The sequence below is a fragment of the Poecilia reticulata genome, chromosome 3 (genome assembly GCF_904066995.2).
Source record: "Poecilia reticulata chromosome 3, P_reticulata-male-v2, whole genome shotgun sequence".
In the NCBI taxonomy this organism is placed as follows: Eukaryota; Metazoa; Chordata; class Actinopteri; order Cyprinodontiformes; family Poeciliidae; genus Poecilia; species Poecilia reticulata.
Genome location: NC_088832.1, coordinates 29563318 through 29585715, shown reverse-complemented (window position 1 = coordinate 29585715; position 22398 = coordinate 29563318). Strand labels below are relative to the sequence as shown.

General features: G+C 38.6%; 1 protein-coding gene across 5 annotated transcripts in view; it reads right to left on the bottom strand.

The window, feature by feature from the left end:
- Positions 1 to 22398, bottom strand: part of shf (Src homology 2 domain containing F) — a 100153-nt gene that overhangs the window by 62306 nt on the left and 15449 nt on the right. For all 5 annotated transcript variants that reach the window (XM_081605429.1, XM_008405637.3, XM_008405635.3 and 2 more), the window contains exon 2: positions 20083 to 20215. In XM_081605429.1, coding sequence (XP_081461555.1) covers positions 20083 to 20215 — 133 coding nt within the window. The remainder of the gene's footprint in view (positions 1 to 20082; positions 20216 to 22398) is intronic.

Below are 22398 nucleotides of genomic sequence, written 5' to 3'. Positions count from 1 at the left end.
TTCAAGCTTCTACTGGAAAGTTGCTCTGAGACAAGTTTCCCTCTAAATATCATCAACTTTTCCCATCAAGATATCTTTTTCCTGTTCTACTCTTTGGATGCTTATTTCCTTTCAGAGATTTTGCCCAGCACTACTCTGATTTTTTTGATGCCCTTTTGTGTTTGACCTCATTTGCAGTCTACTCTGGTGGAAGAAAAGTACAGGATGAGAGGTGCCTATTGTCATTCTGATTGTCTTTAAGTCTCCACACTGGGTCTCTGTATGGCCAGGAAATGACCCACCTGGTGCAATCCAAGTCTAGTAGCTTTACTGCTCAAGTGTTTTGTTGTGCTGAATTCTGCCTCTTAAAAAAGGAGCTCTGGCAGCTGAGCTGAGGCTGAAGAGAGAAACCCCAGAGGAGCTTTGAAATGTTTCCTCCCAAGGTAATTTGCCAATATTTTACGTCAGTGGACCATAAGAGCTTGCAGGTGAAGTAAAAAAATTAGCTTGAATGGTATGAGAAAAAAAAAACTAAACATAATTTAGTATTAGATTAATCAAACATATTATTCTGTGTTTACAGTTCCCACTTACATGTGTACCTTGGCACGCCCAGCTTGAGGGAAAGAGGTCACCATTCCTTGACAAAATTATTTATTATTGTAATAATAATAAGGGGGAAATATTATAACTTTTCAAGTTTGATCAATGTAATCTTATGAGCCAACTTCATCCCTCAGAACTCTGTGCAAATAGTCCAACCTAACAAACTGAATAATGAATTTCATGGCATACAAAGAGCATTGTCAACACCTCAAAGATTGAGGGATTGTCTGAGGAAGTGTTACGGTGCCAGGATGTCGCTCACAGGTAAAAATCTGTCACAATCGCAAATAAGTTTGGGATTAGCGCTTGAATACAAATTGGCATGCACCACTTCTTTCGAATGTTGAAAACACAGAAACAGTTTGACTAAAGTTATTCTTCAGTCTGCTTTATCTGCCTCTTTAATTCTGTTCACGAACTCTAAACCAAGAAGGCAGCCAAGGGACAGAAGACGAAAACAAATTCAATAAAAAATAAGAATAAAAGGGGAAAAGACCCTGAGCCAAGTGTTTTTTACGTGTTTGTGGATGTTGATGAACCAGGCTGAGAGGACATAGACAGGGTTTCCTGTAGAGCAGCAGTCTGCTTTGAATGGACCAGCTGTTCCCTGCTCTTTCTGGTGTCCCAGTGCCCACTGAGCGGCCAGGGTCTGCCAAAATGAAGGACAGGCGCAGCCTCACTGCGTTGCGCAGACTGACAAAGCATGCTTTTACGAGGACTTCTATTCAAGGGTTACCAACAGGCCTTAGGGTAACTGGGGAGGCCATATGCTCCAACCAGGATGGAGCTTCTGTTGCTTTTTCGTGGCTCCTTAGGAAACAGTGCACCTTCACTCTACCCAAAGACTGATCGAAACTGACCTGGCACGGCTAAACTGTGGGGGGTCCCAGCACCCCCAGGGAGGTGTTGATGTGCCTGGAGCCTAAGACTGGACGGCCTGCCTTGCTGCCCGCTGACAGCGACATGTGGGCCTGCTGACGGCGCACTGAGTCGGAGCTGAGAGGAGCACAATGCAGCAACTCAATAAGGGTCAACCCTGAGTTGGTTGGAAAATAATAGATGCTTCGAATTTGTTTGTCAGAAAGTGCACATAGAAGCAGAGCATAAGGGCATAATAAGGACAAGGAGAGCCAATTAATCGTCAACTTCTACAACTTGACTTTTCAATTTCTCTGAGTGGGAGACCTTGAACCCTTTCTCTCTGCGGGGAGTAAATCCACTCTGGCAGCATGAAGAAATTTTTTAAAAGTTCAAACTGATGCATCACCTGTGGAGTCTCTGATGGGAAGCGTAATGGCTTCTAAATTAACCTGTGGAGCTTATCTCACTGAAAACGTTCTGTGATAAAAAGCTTACATGCTCAGATTACAAACTTGCTCTGTTGCTTCACGATGAGTAACAAGATGGCCTAAAACTTTCATTAAGAGCAACAGAGAAAAAATGCTGCATCTGCTCTGAGTAAACAAGGTGACTGATTGTATTTAAAAAGCAAATAATCACTGGTTGGCAAGATGCAATTGCTGTTTAATCCCACTTCTAAATTAAATCTGAGGCACAATTCATTTCTCATCGGTAACAAATGAGCAGCCAGCCATGGTATTTTATAAGTATAGTTGTATTATTACATGTCCCATAAATATTCAGTTGGTAAAAATGTGAGTAAATCTACGGTGTGCCATTAATTTTCACAGAAGACCACGAGTAGCTCTGATTGATGTTGAGGGCTGAATCATTGCCGCAACTCAATCATTTGAAAGATATGTTTAATAATAAATTAAAAATATAATTTTCAGCAGCTCTTGGAAACAGTCGGGATTTCAGCTGAACACTGTAATAGAACGCTGACAATTAAAAGTCTGTATTATCTTTGTGCAAATATTTATCTTTTATTTGAAAATGGTTAATTTCTTGGGGAATCGAAGCCCAACACAGTGATATTTTCAACCTTGTTTGTAAACCAACAATTAACGTTTATTTTTTCTATCTTAAAAATTGTCTGAGGAAATGGGGTTTTTGGAGCAAAGTAATTAATAACCACCAGTAGGAGGTTACTTAAAGCTATTTTAGTCTGTCTACAAGTAATAGCATACCATGTTTTAGAGTTAACTAACCCAAACAGGGATCAGAACCAATATTATTCAGCATGAAGTGGAATTCAAAGTTTTTAAATGTGCAATTTGTGTAATTCCATAGTTAATAATAATTTTAGCAACAACAACAAAAAATGCCTTAATTTAAATGCATGGGTACAAAAAGGTTTTCATAAATGTACAACCTGGATGTAGGAGGGGAACATTTAATGCCCTCTCTGAGACCTTTAGCATCTTGGGTACTGTCCTCCTTGGCAGCTGTTTTATCTAATTAACATGCAAAGTGTGTATTCATAACAGCAACACTTGGCCTGCGGACAGCAAAATTGTCAAGTCTTTGAGAAATTTTACTTTGTCTACCCTATTCAGACTTCAAAGTCTCTGCACAAGGATATTTTCTAGTGAACTGTAGGAACTTAAAACAGAAGTAGTGTCCACCTGCTCCCTGTCGTCATGTGTTAAATCTCAGCAATGCATTCAGGCAAAACATGTACAGAAAAAACGACACTGAAGACCATGCAATGCAGTACGAATGGACATGCAATGTATGTGAGAGTGTGTGCATGTGACAGTTCCATACATCTTGTGCAAATACATTAAAGCAAGCAGACGCATATTAAAGTAGACACACAGCTATAAACAGACAGTGCAACATAAAGGCGGCTTACTTCATCTACTGTCGCAATGACAGATGCTACAGGACATGCAAGATAAAAAGTTGCCTCTGCGTTTCACCTGCTGCCCTGTGTACGCAACACATCTCTCTGTGCCACATCTGCTTGGGCTTAATGAGCTCTGAGGTCTGATAATGAAATTAGTGCCTGCAGAGAACAGTGCAGCAATGAGGTTTCTTGCCTTTGCGAGCATCAAGGGACCACCCGAAAACAGACATTCATACGCTGTCAGTACTCATCACTGAGATTGCTGGACTCATTTGCCTACATGCAAAAACCTAAACAAAAAAATTAAAAATAAATTAAGCAGATCGTGCATGGAGATTAAGTGATGTCATTCATGTTTTCAGCACAAAGATGTGCATATAATTCAAGCTGATGCTGGTACTCCATGTTGCAGCAATATTTTTTCTTTCTATGCTTCATGCATCCAACTGACCAAAGCTGAATCCAAAAGTGACCCATCCAACATAAAGCCATTTTTAACAGGATGGAGGATTTCCTGCTGTCAGTGAGACCTTAAAAACTGAAATGTTACTAGATGAGTCAGACTTAAAGGTGCTGATCACTGCAGGCTTTATGTGAGCCATACACAAAAGCAAATCTGATGCAGGTTGAAAAACCTTAACCCGTTCTAAGGCCAGCAATGTTTTAGTGCTTGACATTTTTGTGATACTCATTTCATCCCTTAATCCCATCAGATTTATTCCTATTTTATATACTAAGCATGGTATTTAACATGTGCATTTAGCATTTGGCCATACAATCTAAAACATAAGAGAAGAAATATCCTAGCTAACAGTTCATCAGTGAAAAAAAGTCAAAATATCAATTTTGTTATTTTTCAAATTAATTATTTTTAGTACTACTGTTGAAGTACTTAAGTGATAAAATACAAAGTGTATAGGAAGCAGGTAGGTTGTGTTTGCACTCAAACATAACAATGTGGTGTTTGTATATATAAAAAAAAAAACTAGTAAAAGGGAAGCTTCTTGAAAGATGCTTAGGAAATATTTTATTGCCACCTACAATTATGAGGGGCCGTTTAGGACAAAAACTATGTTTTGTCTCTCACACGCTACAAAAAACTCATACCCGCACACAAAATATTAAAGTTGCACATATATACACCAAGATATTGAAGCCAATCTAAGAGGTTGGACAAAGAGAACATAAATCAGAGCAGTAGCCAACAGGTCAGTGGTGATTCTTGAGGAGCATCAGAGATTCACAACTCAGGTAGGAGAAACTGTTGTCAGGCCAACTATTAGTTAACTAAAAAATTGGGTTGTTGATCAACTTTTTTTTTTTCTAAATGATCTAGGATCAGATGATTGCATAGGTAAAACATTAAAAAAAAGAACCTTGTACTCCTTGGTTTCCTGTAAAAAAATCAATTGTTATTCTGTATTCTGAAGACACAAACCAGTGCAGTTAAAAAGCCTGTCAGCCACAGGAGCTCTAACCGCAGATCAGCCAACCTGTGCATCATCCCAATGATGATCCCCTGAAGTTCCACTTGCACAGAGGTCACCTTCCCAGTGGATTTCTTTCAGCAAACTTCACACTCCACTGGAAAGCACAAATCTCTCCTTTTGTTACAGTGTTTCTCACTTACCGATTTATTTATTTTGTTTGTGCGTTTTATCTGTTACCCTCCACCACCTCCTTTGAGCTTTAAGTTCATGGCTTCAAGCATGTCATTCTAGTCATGATTCAACTCTGACACGGTTGAACTGGCAGTAGCTAGCTGACTTAAGAAAGAGAGAAGCAGAAAGAGAGTCAAAAAACAAAAGGAGGAGGCATCCGTGTCGTGCAATTCTTGCACAAGCCAGTCTAAAACAACAAGATAACGTACATAGAAGGCAGAATTTCTATGTTGTGAGTCTGTATAGAATGAAACCAGGAAATCTAGATGTAAAATTATGTCTGGGCAGAAACATCTCTCACACTAAAACCTCTCTGGTAACATCCCAGATTTGAAGTCTGTGTAATGCATAAAATAAACATGCACACAGATGTGTGACATTAGGAAGAATGGTAAAAAGTTGGGAAAATAAGTATTGTATTTATTGTTGAACATCAACAATGTCATTGTGTTTCAGAGTACTGAGTAGAGAGTTAACCCTGGTGTCAAAAAAAGGAGGCCAAGGAGAGGCTTCCCTACTCAGAGCATGTGTGTTCTAGCTCTGCTTCTCTTAACCACCGTGACCCAAAAGCCAATAGCCTGCACAAGTAAATTACCCTGGAAGGAGAATTCAAGGTGGGACATAATCCAGGAGAATCCCTTATCCAGCCTCACCAATTCTTCTGACAGTCAAATCACAGGTATGTTATTGGATTTGGCGAAGAAGGGGATCTTTATATTAATAATTCACTCTGCCCGTGGGTGCATCTCATCGTCCTCAGACTCAGAGACCACGCTGGCGCACATTGGAGGTGAGAAAACGCAATGTTTAAATGGAAATGAACCTCTTCCGCCTTAACAACCTCAATCTCTGCATCCTTGCCTTTTCTGACGTCCTGTTTGTGTTTTCTTTGTTACTTGCTGCTCTCGCCTTCTTCCCCATTCTGGTTGACTGGGAAGTTTCAGAAATTTGCAGTCCCTCATATGTCTGTACGCATGAAGATCCTGCAAAAGGTTCAATTTCAGTCTTACTTGACCAAACTTTCCCATGTTGCCAGTGGTAAACTGCGAGGGGATTTTTTTAATTAGTTGTCCTTTCATCAGATTAACACTTCTAAGCTGTTATTTAGGGGTTCCAGGGTAAAAGTGGTGAATACAAATACACTTTCAAAAGTATGCATTTTATGTTAATCAAATAAAACTCCTCCCTAAATTTAAAAGATAAAGCAACATGAATTCTTAAGCAAGGTACTTTTTTGTTTGAGTTCTTCTGATGAAGATATTGTAAAGCAGGTAAATGTTCCTACTTAAAAATAACTGCTTGTGCATATAGTCTAAAGATTACCATCCAGTTTCACAACAAATCCTGTCAATATACCTGTGGGTTTCCCTTTCTTTATCGTCTCCACCTCTGACCCACGCTGCACTGCTACAGACACACCAAAAGTCTACTTTTCCGTCTTTACCTCCAAACCATTTCTCATTTGACAGAGGCATCCCGCTGCAAAAGCAGAGTCACATCTTCTCTCTGAGTGTTGCTGCCTCTAATGAGGCTCCTCAGTCACATACTGTATCAAATTAACAAGCAGCGCCAAACTATTACTACTCAACCCCAGCAGCTGGGCCGCAGGCAGACCCAGCGCCTCACCTCACCACACTTGCAATCATCTTGCGTGATTGATAAGAAGGGAGGCAAACAAAAACAGTGGGGAAGAAGAAATGGGAGCAAATTGAACTAAATGGTGTACTTTGTTTCCAAATAGTAAAATGTATTTTATTAATTCCTTACAATATGAGATCAAACAAGTAAAATCGATACAAACTGGTAAATTGAGAAACTCCACAAACTCTCAAGACCTGAATAAAGGGATATGTAGAGGCCTGCTTCAAATTTTTAACTACTTATAATTCTGGTCTTTCAACATCATTCTTAAAAGACAACATCGGATGGGAATATGTGTTATTCCATAACACTCCATCTGACTAATTGGATGCAGAATATTGAAACACACTCTTGACATGCTCTGATAAGGTTATAATCTCCCTCGTGCCTTTATGGTTCCCTATTTTAGTTAATTAGCTGTGTTGAGCTTAAATACTGTCTTGCCTCATAACTGTGAAAGGGGAGGGAACATTTATGGAAAACAAAACAGATGCAAAAACTGGAAACTGACTAATAAAGTACATATGTGGTCTTTGTTCTGCACAGAGATTTATACATTTTTAAGAAAAATGGGAATATTCAAGCTACTATAATGGTTGCTTGGTTTATGCAGTATAAGGAGATAACAGTGGGCGTCTCTGGAAGACAAACCTAGAGAAGGTCATTCGTGAATAAATGTCACCAGTAAACCAGGTTCCTGAGGGAGAAAAGGCCCCTCTGTTATTTTACAAGACAACAAGGCTTCTATAAAAGAGCTTAGTCCATAGTCTATCACAGTGAAAACAGGAATGTCCCAGACTACTGCCTCCTGGCTAGACTGATAGAGAGGACTGAGAACATCATGAGGGGAAAGACAGAAGCAGAAAATGAGACACAGAAGGCCTGAGGAGAAATGGATTTAATGTAAAGAAGACAGATGGGGACAGGAAGAGGTAGATGGATCGAAAGAAACAAAACAGAGGAAATTAAGATAAAACAGAGTTGAGGCCTAGGAGAACCAGGGCACATCAGGGAACAGGGAGAGCTATGGATAAGTTAAAAGGCTCCAATGAAAGGATAAAATATACACAGATGAGTCCTGAGGAGATATCTAGATCTGGTTTGGGTAAAGCACAGTGTGCTGGCTTTTCTCTCTGACTTGAAGCCCTTTGTCAACAGGCCTTTCCAGCTGCATTACTCACACTGAAACAGGCTCTTCTCCACTGAGACAGAAAAATGAGCAGTTTGCCATAAATTCAGTTTGACAAATGATTTTTTTTTTAAATATTGTGTATTAAATGACAGATTTTTTGTAACTTTTCTATCACTTGTGTTGAGGTTTTGTTGACTACAACCAACTTTAAGAACAGTCAGTTTAAAATAAGTTAAAAATTGAAATTGACAAAACCTTATTTATGGCACCAATCAGGTAAACATAATGTCTGCACTGGTTCTGACTAGCACTCTTGCTCACATGAACTCAGGGATCATCACTCCCATTAACTCAACTGTGTCACCAGAATACTGTACATTAGGGAGCAGTGTTTTCAATTTTACCCACATATTCAGTCTTTGTTTTACATGAATATTTCATTACACTCCACTAATGTTGCTGTAAAGATGTTATTACTAAAGCACAGTCTGTCATGCAGCTCAAACTGTATAGGTCCATCTGTAGATAGTTTGTCAACATGGCATTTGACTCTAAAGGGTCATTTTAAGCTAATGCTACATATGCAGTATCTAAACAGGAAGTTGAAAATACACAAACAGTCATATGCTCTCTCCTTCATTTTAATTATTTGGGTCAGAAATATAGAAAAATAAGAATACAGTTCTTTACTACACATCATACTAGTATTAGAAATGGGATTGTGCAATATTGGGAAAAGAAATTATAGTGGATGATTCCAATGACAATACAGATTATGATTAGCCCACATTTGTCTTATTCTTCCCCTATTTTCATCACCACAATGTCTCCAATACTCTGAGGTCAGCACCTTGGTCATCTAAGATAATATAACCAATAACATACTGCATCCAAGCAGTCCTTTCAAATGTAATATTGCACACACTGAAAAGGTGATAACGACTGTGATTTAATATATTCTGCAGCTCTACTTTGAAAGGTATTTTCCAACAAGAGAACAATCTGTTCTCTGCATACCAGTCTAACAAACTTCAAAATTGTGCAATTCCAGATGCTAAATAAACTTCCTTGTAAGGTAATGCTTCCTGTTTTAAAAGATGAGGCTCAAAATGCTGTTTTTGTGTCAGAAAATAACTGTCAAATCAGAAAACAATTATGGAAAGATATTTTTTTATGTTTTATACCTGCAAGATTTTGACGCTTTTCAATATTTTCAAATGAGAACTCATATTCAGATGTGGATAAAATGAAAGGCTAGGGTATAGTTCTGCTTCAGTCTCTCCTGAGAAGTGCATGTTTTCAATTTGTATTTTTTTTTTCTTTCATTTTGTTCTCCTCATGGGTAAGCCCTAAAGTGAAAGAAAATATAACTTCAGGACAGTGACTGAAAAGTACATCACATCGATCTTGGTGCATTAAAACATCAGCTCAAGAACGGAAGGTTACACACTAGGTCTCCTCAGAAAGTGAGAGGAGCCTTGGGCTTCATTAGATAGTTGAAAAACAACATACTGCTGCCAGGCCAATTTAACCTAAATCCGTGAAACAACAGTGATTCACAGCTTGGCACCATTTTTTGGCCAGCTACTAATTCACTATGTCAGTTTCTTTCTTTATAATAACAAGAGTGTCACTAAGTTAACAAAGGCAGAGAAAACAAAGAAAATGTGAATGCACATATCAAAACAAATTGCAACATTCCCACATCACCGTATATTCTCATACTAGCTGGTAAATATGACTAAAAGACTCCATCAATTAAATGCTCACAACAAAGACACACGGTTCTTCAACTCCAGGGCAAATGAAGAACTGACACATCAGATAGCTCACAAAAAAAGAGTGCATGTGTCTACAGCAAATGTATGTCTCAATCTGTGAGTGTGCATTTATTGATAGAGCACATACACAGGTGCTGTAGGCCCCAGGTAGCCAGCAGCAGGTATACATTTCCCCCGTCCTCTTCTGTAGCAGGCCAGAAACGGATTAATGATGTCATAAATCACACCTTAAAAATGAATGACTTCAGCACCTCTACGCAGCGCCACTGTGTCTGCCCAGTCCCATATTCCTTTGCTCCACCCCCCACCTAACTTACTCAGCTGTAACTGATGGGTACTGGGTCAGTCTACCTATCCATCCTTGGCTTGGCTCAGTCAAGCGCAACAGGATGTCAGAGGCCAGTAGGAACTGTTGCCAGCACACACCGCTCCTTCTCTGACCTGCTGCTTGCATATAAAATTACAATGTGCACTCTTAATGCACAGATGGCTGTTTCTCATAAAACCCTTACAAATCTTCTACAGGGAAAGCATCCTAGCAAAACTCTCACTGCAGAAACATATTCCTAATTTCACATAACCAAATTGATTGGCTCTACAAACCCTGGACTCTGGACTGCTGAATTAATATTTTTGAGGTTTTCCTTTTAGCTTTTTTTTTTTTTTTTAAATCAGACAAAAAAAAACCCTGAAATCTTAAAAACTTGAGATTTCAAGACATTAAATTTTTGAGATGATAGAAATATGCTTTTCTCCTGCTGCTGAAGCCATGAAACCTAGAAATCAATGATTCAATCAACCAATCATTCAAAGTGAAAACATCAAGGGAGTTATCTACTGCATGTGATACACTTTTGTTTTTCTTTTCAGAAAGGTGTCCTGTCTTTGGCATTTTAGGCATTGCATACGTTAACGATGATTTACACGTTACAAAAATTGGCACATTCTGCAGATTTTTGATTCAACCACTCAAGCATTTTTATACAATATTAAAAATACATTTTAAAATAATCTTTTTTACTTGCATTTTTTACAAAAGATGCAAATATATATTTACACACAAAGGTTTTTTTTATCTTAAATGCCTAATGTTTTTTTTAACAGTTTTGGCTTAACTTTAACTACTTTATGGAAGTCATGCTAATAGTATTAGTTTTATGTATTTAGCTGAAACCATCTGAGAAAAAGCTTGATAGTGTGCCTCAACGTAAAATATATTACTCTCTCTTATAAGGCTACAGATTTGTTTCTTATGGGGAACTTGGGTAGCATCTTCCAATCTGCTACTTTATGTTTTTCTATTTTATAAAACATAAACAATTCATCTTAAAAACTGATCATGCAGGACATGTGCCACAGAACTATGTCGTGTGAAAGGTGTCAAAGATATTGACAGTGGCGCAGTTCTGCCGCAGTGTGCAAAGCCATGTGAGAGCTTGAGCTCCAGCGCTGGATGGCATTTATCACTAAGTGAGGGGGAGGGAGGTTATCAGGCTCTGCTAGAGATTTCTCTTTTCATCAATAAGTCGTCAGTCTTCTTGCTATCCCCCTCTCCACCCACCTCTTACACACCCTCCACCCACCACCCTTCAGCTTTGCCAAATGACCCTCCACACCACAGAGACTGCTGGCCATAATCCAGGATCCCCAAAACACACACTCAAAGGCAGTATGTCACTGTCAGAGGAACAGAAGAACACAAAACTTTTTAAAACATTTTTTTCCTAGAAAAGAAATGCATTGCAGTGCAGATACAGTGACGAAGTTCAGCAAAAGCCCATATTTCTCAGACAGACAACTGAACATCACACAAAATACACTATTTCTACCTGTACAATGTTTCTATGCAGGATTTACACTCTTGGAAGATTGCCAGTCTATCACAGGGGCAAGACTGAGACACCAGTCTGCAATCATGCACACACACACACACACGCACACGCACACACACACACACACACACGCACACACACGCACACACACACACACACACACACACACACACACACACACGCACTAAAATGTAACTTAGTATCCAATTATTCCAACATGCATATTTTTGGACAGTGAGGAATCCAGAGTCCCCAAAGAGAACCCACGCACAAACAGCAGGAAGATACAAGACCGGTCATGGCCCCGATTTAAACCCTGGACTTACTAGCAAAAACTGCTGCTGCTGCTGTTAATGCAGCTAGTAAGTCCACTTTGCAGCCAAAAGAAATCGAGATTAATTTGAAGTTTCATCTCAAAGACGTGTCAATATAATCCCCAGCTCCAGGCATGACATGTTACTGCTGCAAAAACATGTCAAAAAACGTAACACAAAACCTCTGCTTTTTAACAGTTAGCAGTATTGTTCAGAAAGTGGGTATTTTCAGTGTAACATGCTTAAGGAGCATATTTTAACACCAGGATGTATGCTTTATTTATTTTAGCATAAAAGGTGATGTGTGTTTGTGCATTGAGGGAAGGTGTGGTGTAAGGAGATCAATATCTTATGATAAGGTAAATGTAAATATTAGGCAGTTCCTAGAAATTCGTAGAACTACACCAAGGCGAATGTGAGGTACTGGGAAAATCTGCAGTGTGTGGTTAGCCAATAAATAACCTGAAAACAATAGTTTAATGGCCCCGCTCCTCACCTGAACTAAAACAAAAAGCGAATTTGTGGTTCCATCTTTTGGGTGAATGAAAACTGCTTTTCTGAACAGTGTTAGGGTCTTTGTGGAAGCTAGAAGAGTTTATTGTGAAAAAATCAAGACATACTAAAAGACTCCATGAATGAAAAAATAAGGTTGCCATATTGGTCACCAATTCTTTTTATAAGACAATAAAATGCTCATTTGCAACTTTGTAATTGTGTGTTTAAACCTTCTGACTCACCAACATAAACAAAGTGGGAAAATGTAATTGTTCAAAAACAAAAACAATCCTAAAAAAACAACTTGCCTAAGATTGTGTTCACAACCTATTATTGCTTAGAATTTTTGTATACTGTCGTGCATTGACAGTTTTATTCAAAGACTGAGAGTGACCAGAGAGCTCTTTAACTCACTTTTCCTGTTTAGGAACAAGGCTGTTGCATGGAAACTTAACCCACAATTTGCACTCCTTTGAAATCTGTCATAACTTGTTTGCCCTAAAGCTGTATTAGAAAATGTCAGCCATTGTTGAAGTCAAGGCTAAGTCATTTCCACATGCTTTGTTTTACTTTGCTATTTGACAAAAATGATTTTGTAAAATAAATGTCTTAAATCCTTAAACCACTAACCAAAACATCAATAGGTTGACTGTCAAATAACTTTTAACAGCTATTTTAAGGTGTTAATATTCCCTTCCTTGTCCAGTTCATGGCCCCTTTCCTTGTGTCCATTCTTATATATAGTTAACTATTATCAGCTAGGGTGATGATAAATGCATGCGTGTGATGAGGTAGTTCTTGAATGACCATTAAATGCCTGGAGAAAGATGCAAGAGTATGGAAAACCGGAGATAAGAGGATAATTGCCAAGTTGTTATAATGTTATAAGAAACCACTACTGCAATTAAACGATAATGATGCAAATTTCAAAATCAGAGCAAAGGTAACATAAAAAAAGCAATAGCCGATCCATGCTCCGGATATTCCTCAAGTCACAGCTTGGGGCAATAAAAGCGGGCTTACAGGCTAAGAAATGTGCTGCCACATGTACCTACCATTGCCTGGGGTGGGTTTTCTCCCTTGTGAGTGAGTGAGGAGGAGATGGAAACCATTTGGCACACCATCCCACCATTTTTTTCTCTTAAAGAGTTCCCATAAACTAACCCACACGTGCTGTAATACGGAGTTCTTCCCACTGGTTCTGCCTCAAGCCCTCTCTCTCTTTTCACTTTTTTGTCAGTCTTGGCCCGTTTCTTTACAGTTTTTGTATTTCCTTCCCTTTACTTTCACTTTCTCCAAGCATGTTCTCACAACTATTCAGGCCTGTGCCAAAACGGATAACGTTCAACAGGGATTTAGCCATGAAGCTGAGAACAAAAAAAAAAAAAATCAAGTTCGCAGCAAATGATTCATCTTGTTGGCACCAAATGCATGTCTCCGCATCACTGGGAGTGAGGTGCAGGTGGTGCCAGTGCTGGGAGGCATTTCCCAGCACATTCATAAAAAAGGGAAAAAGCAAAAAAACCCATCTAACATGAGTCAACCATTATGGAAAACATCAAGATTTTTCCCTCTGAGCAAAATGCCTAACTCTCTTACTGCAAAATGACTTGATGAGGGTAAACCCAGATTACAAATTTGAGTAACAAATGTAATATTTGGGTGTCAAGATTTACATATTCCATTAATCTCTTTCCATACATATGCATCTTCAATCAAAACTTCAGGTACATTCACTAAATCATTGCTTAAGCCGCGCACCGGAGTTTGTTTTTTTCTATCACGCAAGCAGTTTGCTCAACAGGCCTGCATTGCAGCGTGGGAAAACTCTTACATGACCACCTGCCTGGCTCGGCAAGGAGTAAGAGGATGAGTATGCATTCATTGAGAAATGGCTTGACGTAGTCTGTGCTGCAGAACTAGTCCAGCCTCTTTTGCTTGTTGGTACAAGTCTGAACAGCTACAACTAATTGTGACGGAACTGTGCCGACTGAAAAAGAACAAAAGAATACACCAGGAATTAGTTCAAGAATTTCCTTCAAAAGCTCATCCTGTGATTGAATGCTGCTGCTTCTTGGGATTGGTCTTGATTTTAGCCGATGGTACGGCTAAAATCAGATACTCACATGCATTGTTTAAAACATTATTTTTTACCATTGTCTGGCAATAAGCAAGAGTAATATTTTCCTGTTTTAGTTTAGTTAAGATTATCAAAATTGTTATCAAAATTGTTAGAATTCCTTAAATGTCAGAATAATTAAAGTATTTTTTTTTCATTTATAATCTTCAATTTTATGAAGCTTGTGGAAGGATACAAACAAGAGGTGACAAAGTCATACTGCTGAAAGGGAAATCTATCAAGCATTAAGGAAACATGTAGCGCATAAACTTCTGAATTTAAGCAAAGTCAAGCGAGTTTTCACACGTGATAGTCCGGTAGGCTCAGTTCTATTGAGGACCCAAATTGCAACATTTGCTACATTTTCAGAAGGACCAGTTCACTTTCACATGGCACTGTCACACGATTCAAACTACTGTTCACCTCCTCGCCTGTGGTGGCGCAGCGCCAAGAACTTCTGAAGGAAACAACACAAAAACCTCAGAAGAAGACCAGCGCAACTTCCTTTTTCACAAAATGTAAACAAAACTGTAGCGGCAGATTTTAGCAGGTGTCTCTGGTAAAATACCACAAGTCATTTCTCTCTGTAGTGCTAGACTCATGCATTTAATTTGGCTTTGTTGACCCAGAATGAATTGCCTGCTATAGTTCACTTCCAGGTTTTGGATCCGTCTTGCATTCATATACGCATTTGAAATGCGCCAGAGTTCACTTCAACCGAATCAATGCCTATGTTTTTAGGCAAACTAGAGTTCGCCTTTTTCAGAGTTCGATTGCACATTCACACTTCCCCAAATGAACCAGACATTCTAGACAAATGAACTACTGTTCAATTAAATTGGCTACATATGGCTGATGTGAATGCACCTTAAATTTCTCTCCCTGTTTAGAGATTTAGTTAATAGAAGTATTTTTGGTCATAAATCACATTAAATATTTTTTTTTCTTGTCAAAAACTGAAAAGAAGGATGCTGTATGTGTATTCATGAGTAGAGATAGTATTATTGTGTATGTGTAAGAAATAAACCACAATGCAAAGCATTACATTATTGACCTATGTTGAAATTTAAACAAAACCCATAGAAGATACAAGCAGAAAAAATGCATTAAAATTCATGCCAAAGCACCAGGGAGTAAAAAACAAACTGACTCACATTGATAGAGCGATAACCATTGTAATAGCTGGCACGTGTGGACATGACAAACATTCGAGGCACTCTGGAAACACACACGCTGGGAACATTGTTACGACAGGGCAGCTGAGCACATGTCTTCACATAACTGAAGGTGGTGTGTTGAGCACTGGCCAGCAGCCGGTGTGTGTGCATCTTCCAGCTCCTATGTGGGGGTGTAGATGAGGCGCGGCTGGCTTTTTCAGGTTAAGGAAGTTGTGACATGCCCCTCCAACAGACCCATTAATCAGTAGCCTCAAAAGAGACATGGAGAATACAGCACAGACACACACAGGCGTCAGCAATGGTCAATTCAGCCATTTCATACACACACAGTCACCAACAAATTCCCAGTAATGTGTGCCAACAAACACAAACACACAGACAGCGGGAATACTCACTCTGTTATGTAAACGGCTTTGGCACTCCGTGCCTCAGGCCTTACATGCCACACCTTCCACTATGTACTAGTGTTTGTCTTTGTGTGTTTAAGGTGTGAATGCTCTATAATCAGGAAATAATTTTATAGGCTCAAAGAGACTGAAGAAAACCTTCAGTTTTCACAGAATCTCTACAGAAAAACTTTTAAAGACTTCATCCATTAGGTTTATTATTGGTAGATTAAAAAAACATTACTTTTAAGATGAAGTAAGAGTGCTAAAGGAGCAAGCAGGATGAAGTACAGAATTAAGGCTCCCACATACTCAGGTGTATACAGCTCGTATTCTGTGAGCCACACAAACTGTGTGCCAGAGTATGTGGGGGACTTCACTGTTAGGGGAAGGAATCAGTGCACCTCATGTCTCGATATATCCTTATGATATATCCTATAGGATCAATGACATATGGTCTTTGCAGGTACCAAAATATAGTAACTCTGCAATACATGAAAAGTTTCCAGACAGAATATAACTCAATACACATCTAACTAGAAATAAACACCAATTAAGGATGGGCAGATATGGATTTTTAACAGTAGCAACTAAAAATACAATAATTCATGATTTCTAGCAAAATCAAAAATATCAGACTAATATTTTATTTAAAAATGAAAACCAGAAATTCATCCTAAGGCTGCAAAAACATTTTTACATTCATCATTAGCTATGACAATGTTAACTTAAATGGCTATTCATTATTATTTTGGTTTTGAGACTTAAGTATAGAATAAGCTGATGCCAAATACAGTATAAGTTTTCAAGAAAACTTGTTGATTAGAATTTTAAAACATGCTTTTTTAATATTAGATGGTTTCTTAGTCAGGCTGTCTGCTAAGGAAGCCAGGGTGCAGTCAGATATGCTGCACGTTGTTTTCCAACAATAACTTTAATAAAGGCTAATAAAGACGAGGGGTTGGCATCCTATTCCCAAAGCATGACTGTACATAGCAACCAGAAAATTGTCCTAACTGAAAGATTTGTCTTTCTGGTAATGGAGGGGCATGTATTACAGGCTTCTTCCATTTAGCAGATTACCAGTTTACAAGAAACTAGGTTACAGAGTAGAACATTATAGTGGGTTTGAAACTATAACTTTTTAAAACCTCGGTTAAAGCCATTTTATAAAAGCTAAATGCTAGGGTTTCAGCAGAGGTGATCTTTGAAATTAATGTCTTTGAATAGCATCTAAATACCAATACTGGGAGGAAAAGCATGGAGTAGAGTCACTGCTCCTCTGCATTGAAAGAGGTGAGAAACAGAGAAGTGGTTCAATTATTTGAAGTGTTTGGGGGGGGTTTCTAGCTTTTCCCACTCAGAGAGGATCAAAAATTCATTAGTGAGAGTATATGGCCCCTCTTGGCTGTGAATGTTTTGGCATCTCTCAAAATGAGCAGCAGAGTCACTGTGGAGAGGGACGTCTTTGCTTCCCGTCTGGACCTGTTATATCTGCAGCCCATTCTTCACTGTGTGGAACATTAAAACATGGGGTTTGATATCCGAAAGTCATAAAATAGAAAATATGAACATAACACAAAAAATAACTCGGTCAGTGTTGGTGAACATACAGTGAAACCAACATAGATCTTCAACCATATTGTGAATATATTCTAGATATATGCATGTATGCGCCTCTAAGCAATGTATTTGATTTTGTCGCACCTAAACATGAAACCTAATGGCAGTCTGTGAAATCAGCCTTATTTAAGTCGTATCTATGATTAACTGGGAACATGTTTTTATAGGTAGCACACCTCTGAGTTTTAGGATTTGAGAAAATTGGGAGTCTGTTTTATGAGCCAAGATGCATTTTTATGTCTAATAGGTGGCGTAAATCAATGTGTCAGTAGCTAAATTATTCAAAACTTGCTTTTACAGCTATAAATAAAGACATTTCTGTTAGGCTGACATGCTGTAGGTTTGGTTCCATCTGAACCCATCTGTGCATGCAGAACTGAGAAAAGAGTAAGACTGCAAGCATGGAAGAAAATGTAGTTATTGGTAAATTTATAAGTTGTTATAAGTAAATCAAAATACTATTGTAGCTGAGATGATGACAAATGAAATGAATGAGAACAAAAGCAATAAAATTTTACAGTTGGAAATGCAAGGCCCTTCTTTGAACTACAGTTCAGTCATTCTCTCTTCTTGGCTGGACTGGTACATTGTCAGACTGAGAGATGCAGCAATTACCTTATATGCCCATAGTCAGTATGCTGATGCATTGCTAGAGGCACCCGACCTTGCACAGTGGGAGAAAGTGAAAGTGACTGACCCTCATTATACTGGTCAGAAACCCTCAGGCAAGACACCCATAAATGCGTCAGCGGGGCTAAATGGGGTAAACGGCATTGGTGGGAGAGTTTGGTGGAGAACTTTTGCTGTGAGTGTTTATGTCCATTTCATAAAAGTCGGGAAGGTAGCACTAAAAGAGCATATATTAAAGTTTTCTATTAAGCAGAGAACAATACAGGAATTACTAGAGCTATAATTCAGACGGATAAAAGTCTAGTTAATGGTCGTCAGTTGCACACCTAATTTCTTTGTAGGTGAAGATGATAAACTGCCCTCATATTTCCAACTATAACATTAATTTCCAATTTTATTTAGCCTTTACTTATCTGTTCTTTGAATCTCTATTTTAGACTGAATCCAGATGTAACATAAAACAATACAGTACCAGCTTTTCAGAAAACAAAGTCCTACTAAAAACATGCACTTAAGAAAATATGTGTACCTGAGGTCATTTTAAAGACAGAAAAGGTTGTAGTCTTGAACTGATGACTTAATCAGATCAAACAGAGAGCAACTGCCAGATAAGGAGTTTTCTCAACACATCAAAACATTCCAAGTTCAATTTGTAAAGCTACAAAAACCATGGAGTGAGCCTAAGAGTTGATGGATACCACAAAAGCCTTGTTCAGACTGCTTTTTTACAGCTTCCTCATTCTAAGAGCAGCAATAAATCCTGTTTTTGTACTTGTGCTGAGGCAGTGATTCGGCCAGAGGTCAAACCACTGAGACAGATGAAAACAGGAGATTGTCTGTAGGCCCATTAAAAAGAAAATTGCTGAGGATCGCCAAAAGGTTTCTGTTTGCAGCAAGATCTGTAGTGTTATGGTAAAAGGTTACTGTTATATGTCATGACTATGTCAGGAAACACCCAAGCTTTGATATATTTGATATCTTGCGGTAAATTGTGATCAACCTAATGTCTGACATTCATGCCAGCATCTTTTGTAACATTCCTGACTGCTTATGAGAGGAAAACATCAGGTCCGTTTTTGATTTGCTGCACATTTTTCTTCTCTTTCTGCATTTTCTTGTTCTTTGTCAGTGTCACACTCATTCAGTGGGGAATGTGGTTTAGCTAAATTCTTACGTTAGCATAAAGCTATTGTTATCGAAGAAAGAGAGACTTCCTGGAAATCTCAGCAAGAGCACACATTCCACTGATCAGATTAAAACAGGATGCATAAGTTAAACTCTTAAAGTTCCTGCCTTTGAAAATGTTCCAACATGGTTTGTGACACACAACTCCTTTCTGCACTGCTGCACCTGTCATGTAAAATGACATGGAGAAATCTGAGCTTTTGCATTAATTCACATGACCAATCCACTCTGAATAATAATCAGTTTTACACAAATAGTGCTGCAAAAAAGTATGATCCGCTGATTTTTAGCAGTCTGGAATCAGTTTCAATGCCACCAAAAATTTTGAGACTTTAGCAAATCACAGTGAGAACCACGACCCACAAATGGACAAAACATGGAATAGTAGTGAACCTTCAAAGAGAGGTAAGTCTACCAATATTACTCCATCTCGGACTCAAATATGTGATCACAAAATAGCCCAGAACAACAATTTAAGCAAAAATGAAGGCTTTCGAGTGGCTTGAATAAAGGTTGAAATGCAGTGCCACTTTTTAATACTCAAAAACCACCCACTGCAAGTGATTTTTCTTTTTTTTTACATAAGGTGGTTTGAATAGCCTTTTTATAATTGTTTGATGATCTGAAATGCAAAGACATTTGAAAGGGACATATTTTTTTCACTACACGGCACAATACAAAGCCACACCATAAAAAAACAGTGAGTAAGTGACAGAGAGCTGAGAGACCACAGAGCTTGAAAAGGAAATGATCAAAGTCGAACTTCACCTGCCATCATCTTCTGGGCCTCATATGGCTCCATGTAACCATCGTTTTCAGTTGCAACTTTTTCAGTTGTGGTCTGAGCACCACCGGCCTGCTCTGCATCAAAAGGGTCGGCGTAGTCTTCGAGGATAATCAGCTGTGTGAGACAAAGAAAGAAGAAAAGTAAGATTAGGACAAGCGTCAGAGAGAGACAGCTCTGGCTCAAGACGGGAACTGGGGACATCCACTGAGACAAGCCAGGAAATAAAGGGAGAAAGGCATAAATAATAGCAAACCTCTGTATGTCTCAGCACAAAGCCACAATGCCCCAGCTTACAACCTCAAATCACGCTCTACGCTACTGCTGGTCTGCCTAATTATACAATATCCCAGTGACAGGACTACATTTTATACGTGGAAGACAGAAGACCACAACTGCTCAACTTTCATAAGAGAAACACTATGGCAGATTTATGCCAAGCTTGCAGTGAGCCACAGCTAATTGCAGTCCTGCTCTTTTGCTGAGTTTTTTTTTTTTTTTTTACAAAGGATAGCAATTAAGTGGACGTCCTGAGACCCAGAAATACAGCTCAAAGCTTTGGGGAATGGAGTAGGTCCATGACAGTGGTGCCTTAGGGGGGCATTTGTTTTCTTGAGATGTTAGTTTCATTTGAGAGGAACAATATGCCATTTCACCTTCTGTGGTCTTAGCCACTGGTCTTAATGAGGGCAAGCAGCAATTTAGACATCTTATAGAGAAACAAATGTTCTTTCGGTTCCAATCAAGACCAAACATGGAAAAATTTTAAATGCCAAAATTTTATTCAGTTTGAAAGCATGTAAAAACCATCTAAGGGTTAAAACCACTGCGCAAAATAAGAAAACAACAAAACAAGTGTGAGACAATAAAAATGACTGGCACTACACCCAATGACTCATGCATAACAGGAAGGGATTTGGTTTCATTACAAACAAGCTCCTCAGTCATCTGTTGGATGAGGCAGAGAAGGGAGGACTGGAGGAGGGCCGAGCGTTGTGCCCACCAAGCAGCTCCTCCACAAAGCCAGATTTTCTTAGAGCCTATATCCAAAGTTGCAAAATAAAAAAACACTCTCCCAAACACCCAACCACCAGCCTGCATATGGAGGCCACCCAACTAAACCATGTCAATAAAGTTGTAACTGAGAAAGTCATTCCAAATTACAGACTTTGTAGTGACTTTTAGCTAAAGACACATGTTGAAAAATTTCCAAGAGTTAAATGTCAGAAAGTTCACTGGGGGATATTTTATAAGCTGCTTAGTGACAAAGTAGTCCTGGCAGGTATGTTTCTGCACTGATCATCTCAACTATACACGGATTAAGCAAAAACAACAGAGGAAGTCAGTGCAGTGGATGTGTTCTTAGCAACAACTGTGTGTTAAATCTGTTTCTCTCTCCATCTGTTCAGAGTGGAAAATGAAAATCACTTTTTCTGCCACAGCATAATTACGGGTTTCAAGAATGTTTTACTTCTTATTCAAGCTCAGGGAAAAAAATCAAATACATTTTCTGCATTTGTTTTGATCTGCATAAAATAAACATATTTTACTCACAAGTTTGATTAAAATCCAGTCGGTCAGATGAGAAAAATCTTCACAGCCCAAGAAAACTAAGTAATTATGCTTTTCTGGCACACTTGTCACTTTGATCCAGCAGCTTATTGCAAGAAACTTCAACCAATAATAATCATATCCTGTTATATCTAATCAAATATGGCAGTAATGATTTCAAAGATAAAGAGAAATGGACACTAGCTGTCAGATCTTGATTTTTACATCCCCTAAGCAATGCTTTACCATAAAATTATTCATTATAACAGAACAGTGAACTAACAATTTAGCTACCAACTAAAACAATAAAATTTTAGCTTGATCAACAAGGACTGCTGACCGATGGATTGGTCAGAAAATTGAATGTCTGATATCTTTGTTTAGACATGTGTGCAGTTTATTCAGGTTGAGATAGAACCAGACTTTCAGCAGATAACAGGAAGGCTAAAAAAGTAAAGCAAAGTTATTCTATTTTTCCATTTGAGCTCTCAGCTTCCATCTGTCACAGAAAATGAAGGAATAGCAACACAGTTGAGGTTAGGAATTATAATCTCCAGACACTTTTTTTGAGGTGCATACAATTTCTCTCAGAAGAGGGAGCATGGATCTAGGAATGACATCACATATGAGTTGGGTGCGTTCAAACTGCAAGTCATTACACAACTGGGATATCCTAACATTGTAGTGCTAATTCCAAGAAGCAAACAATAAACAATCAGGTTTAGAAGCAGAGGTTGGGCAGAACTATG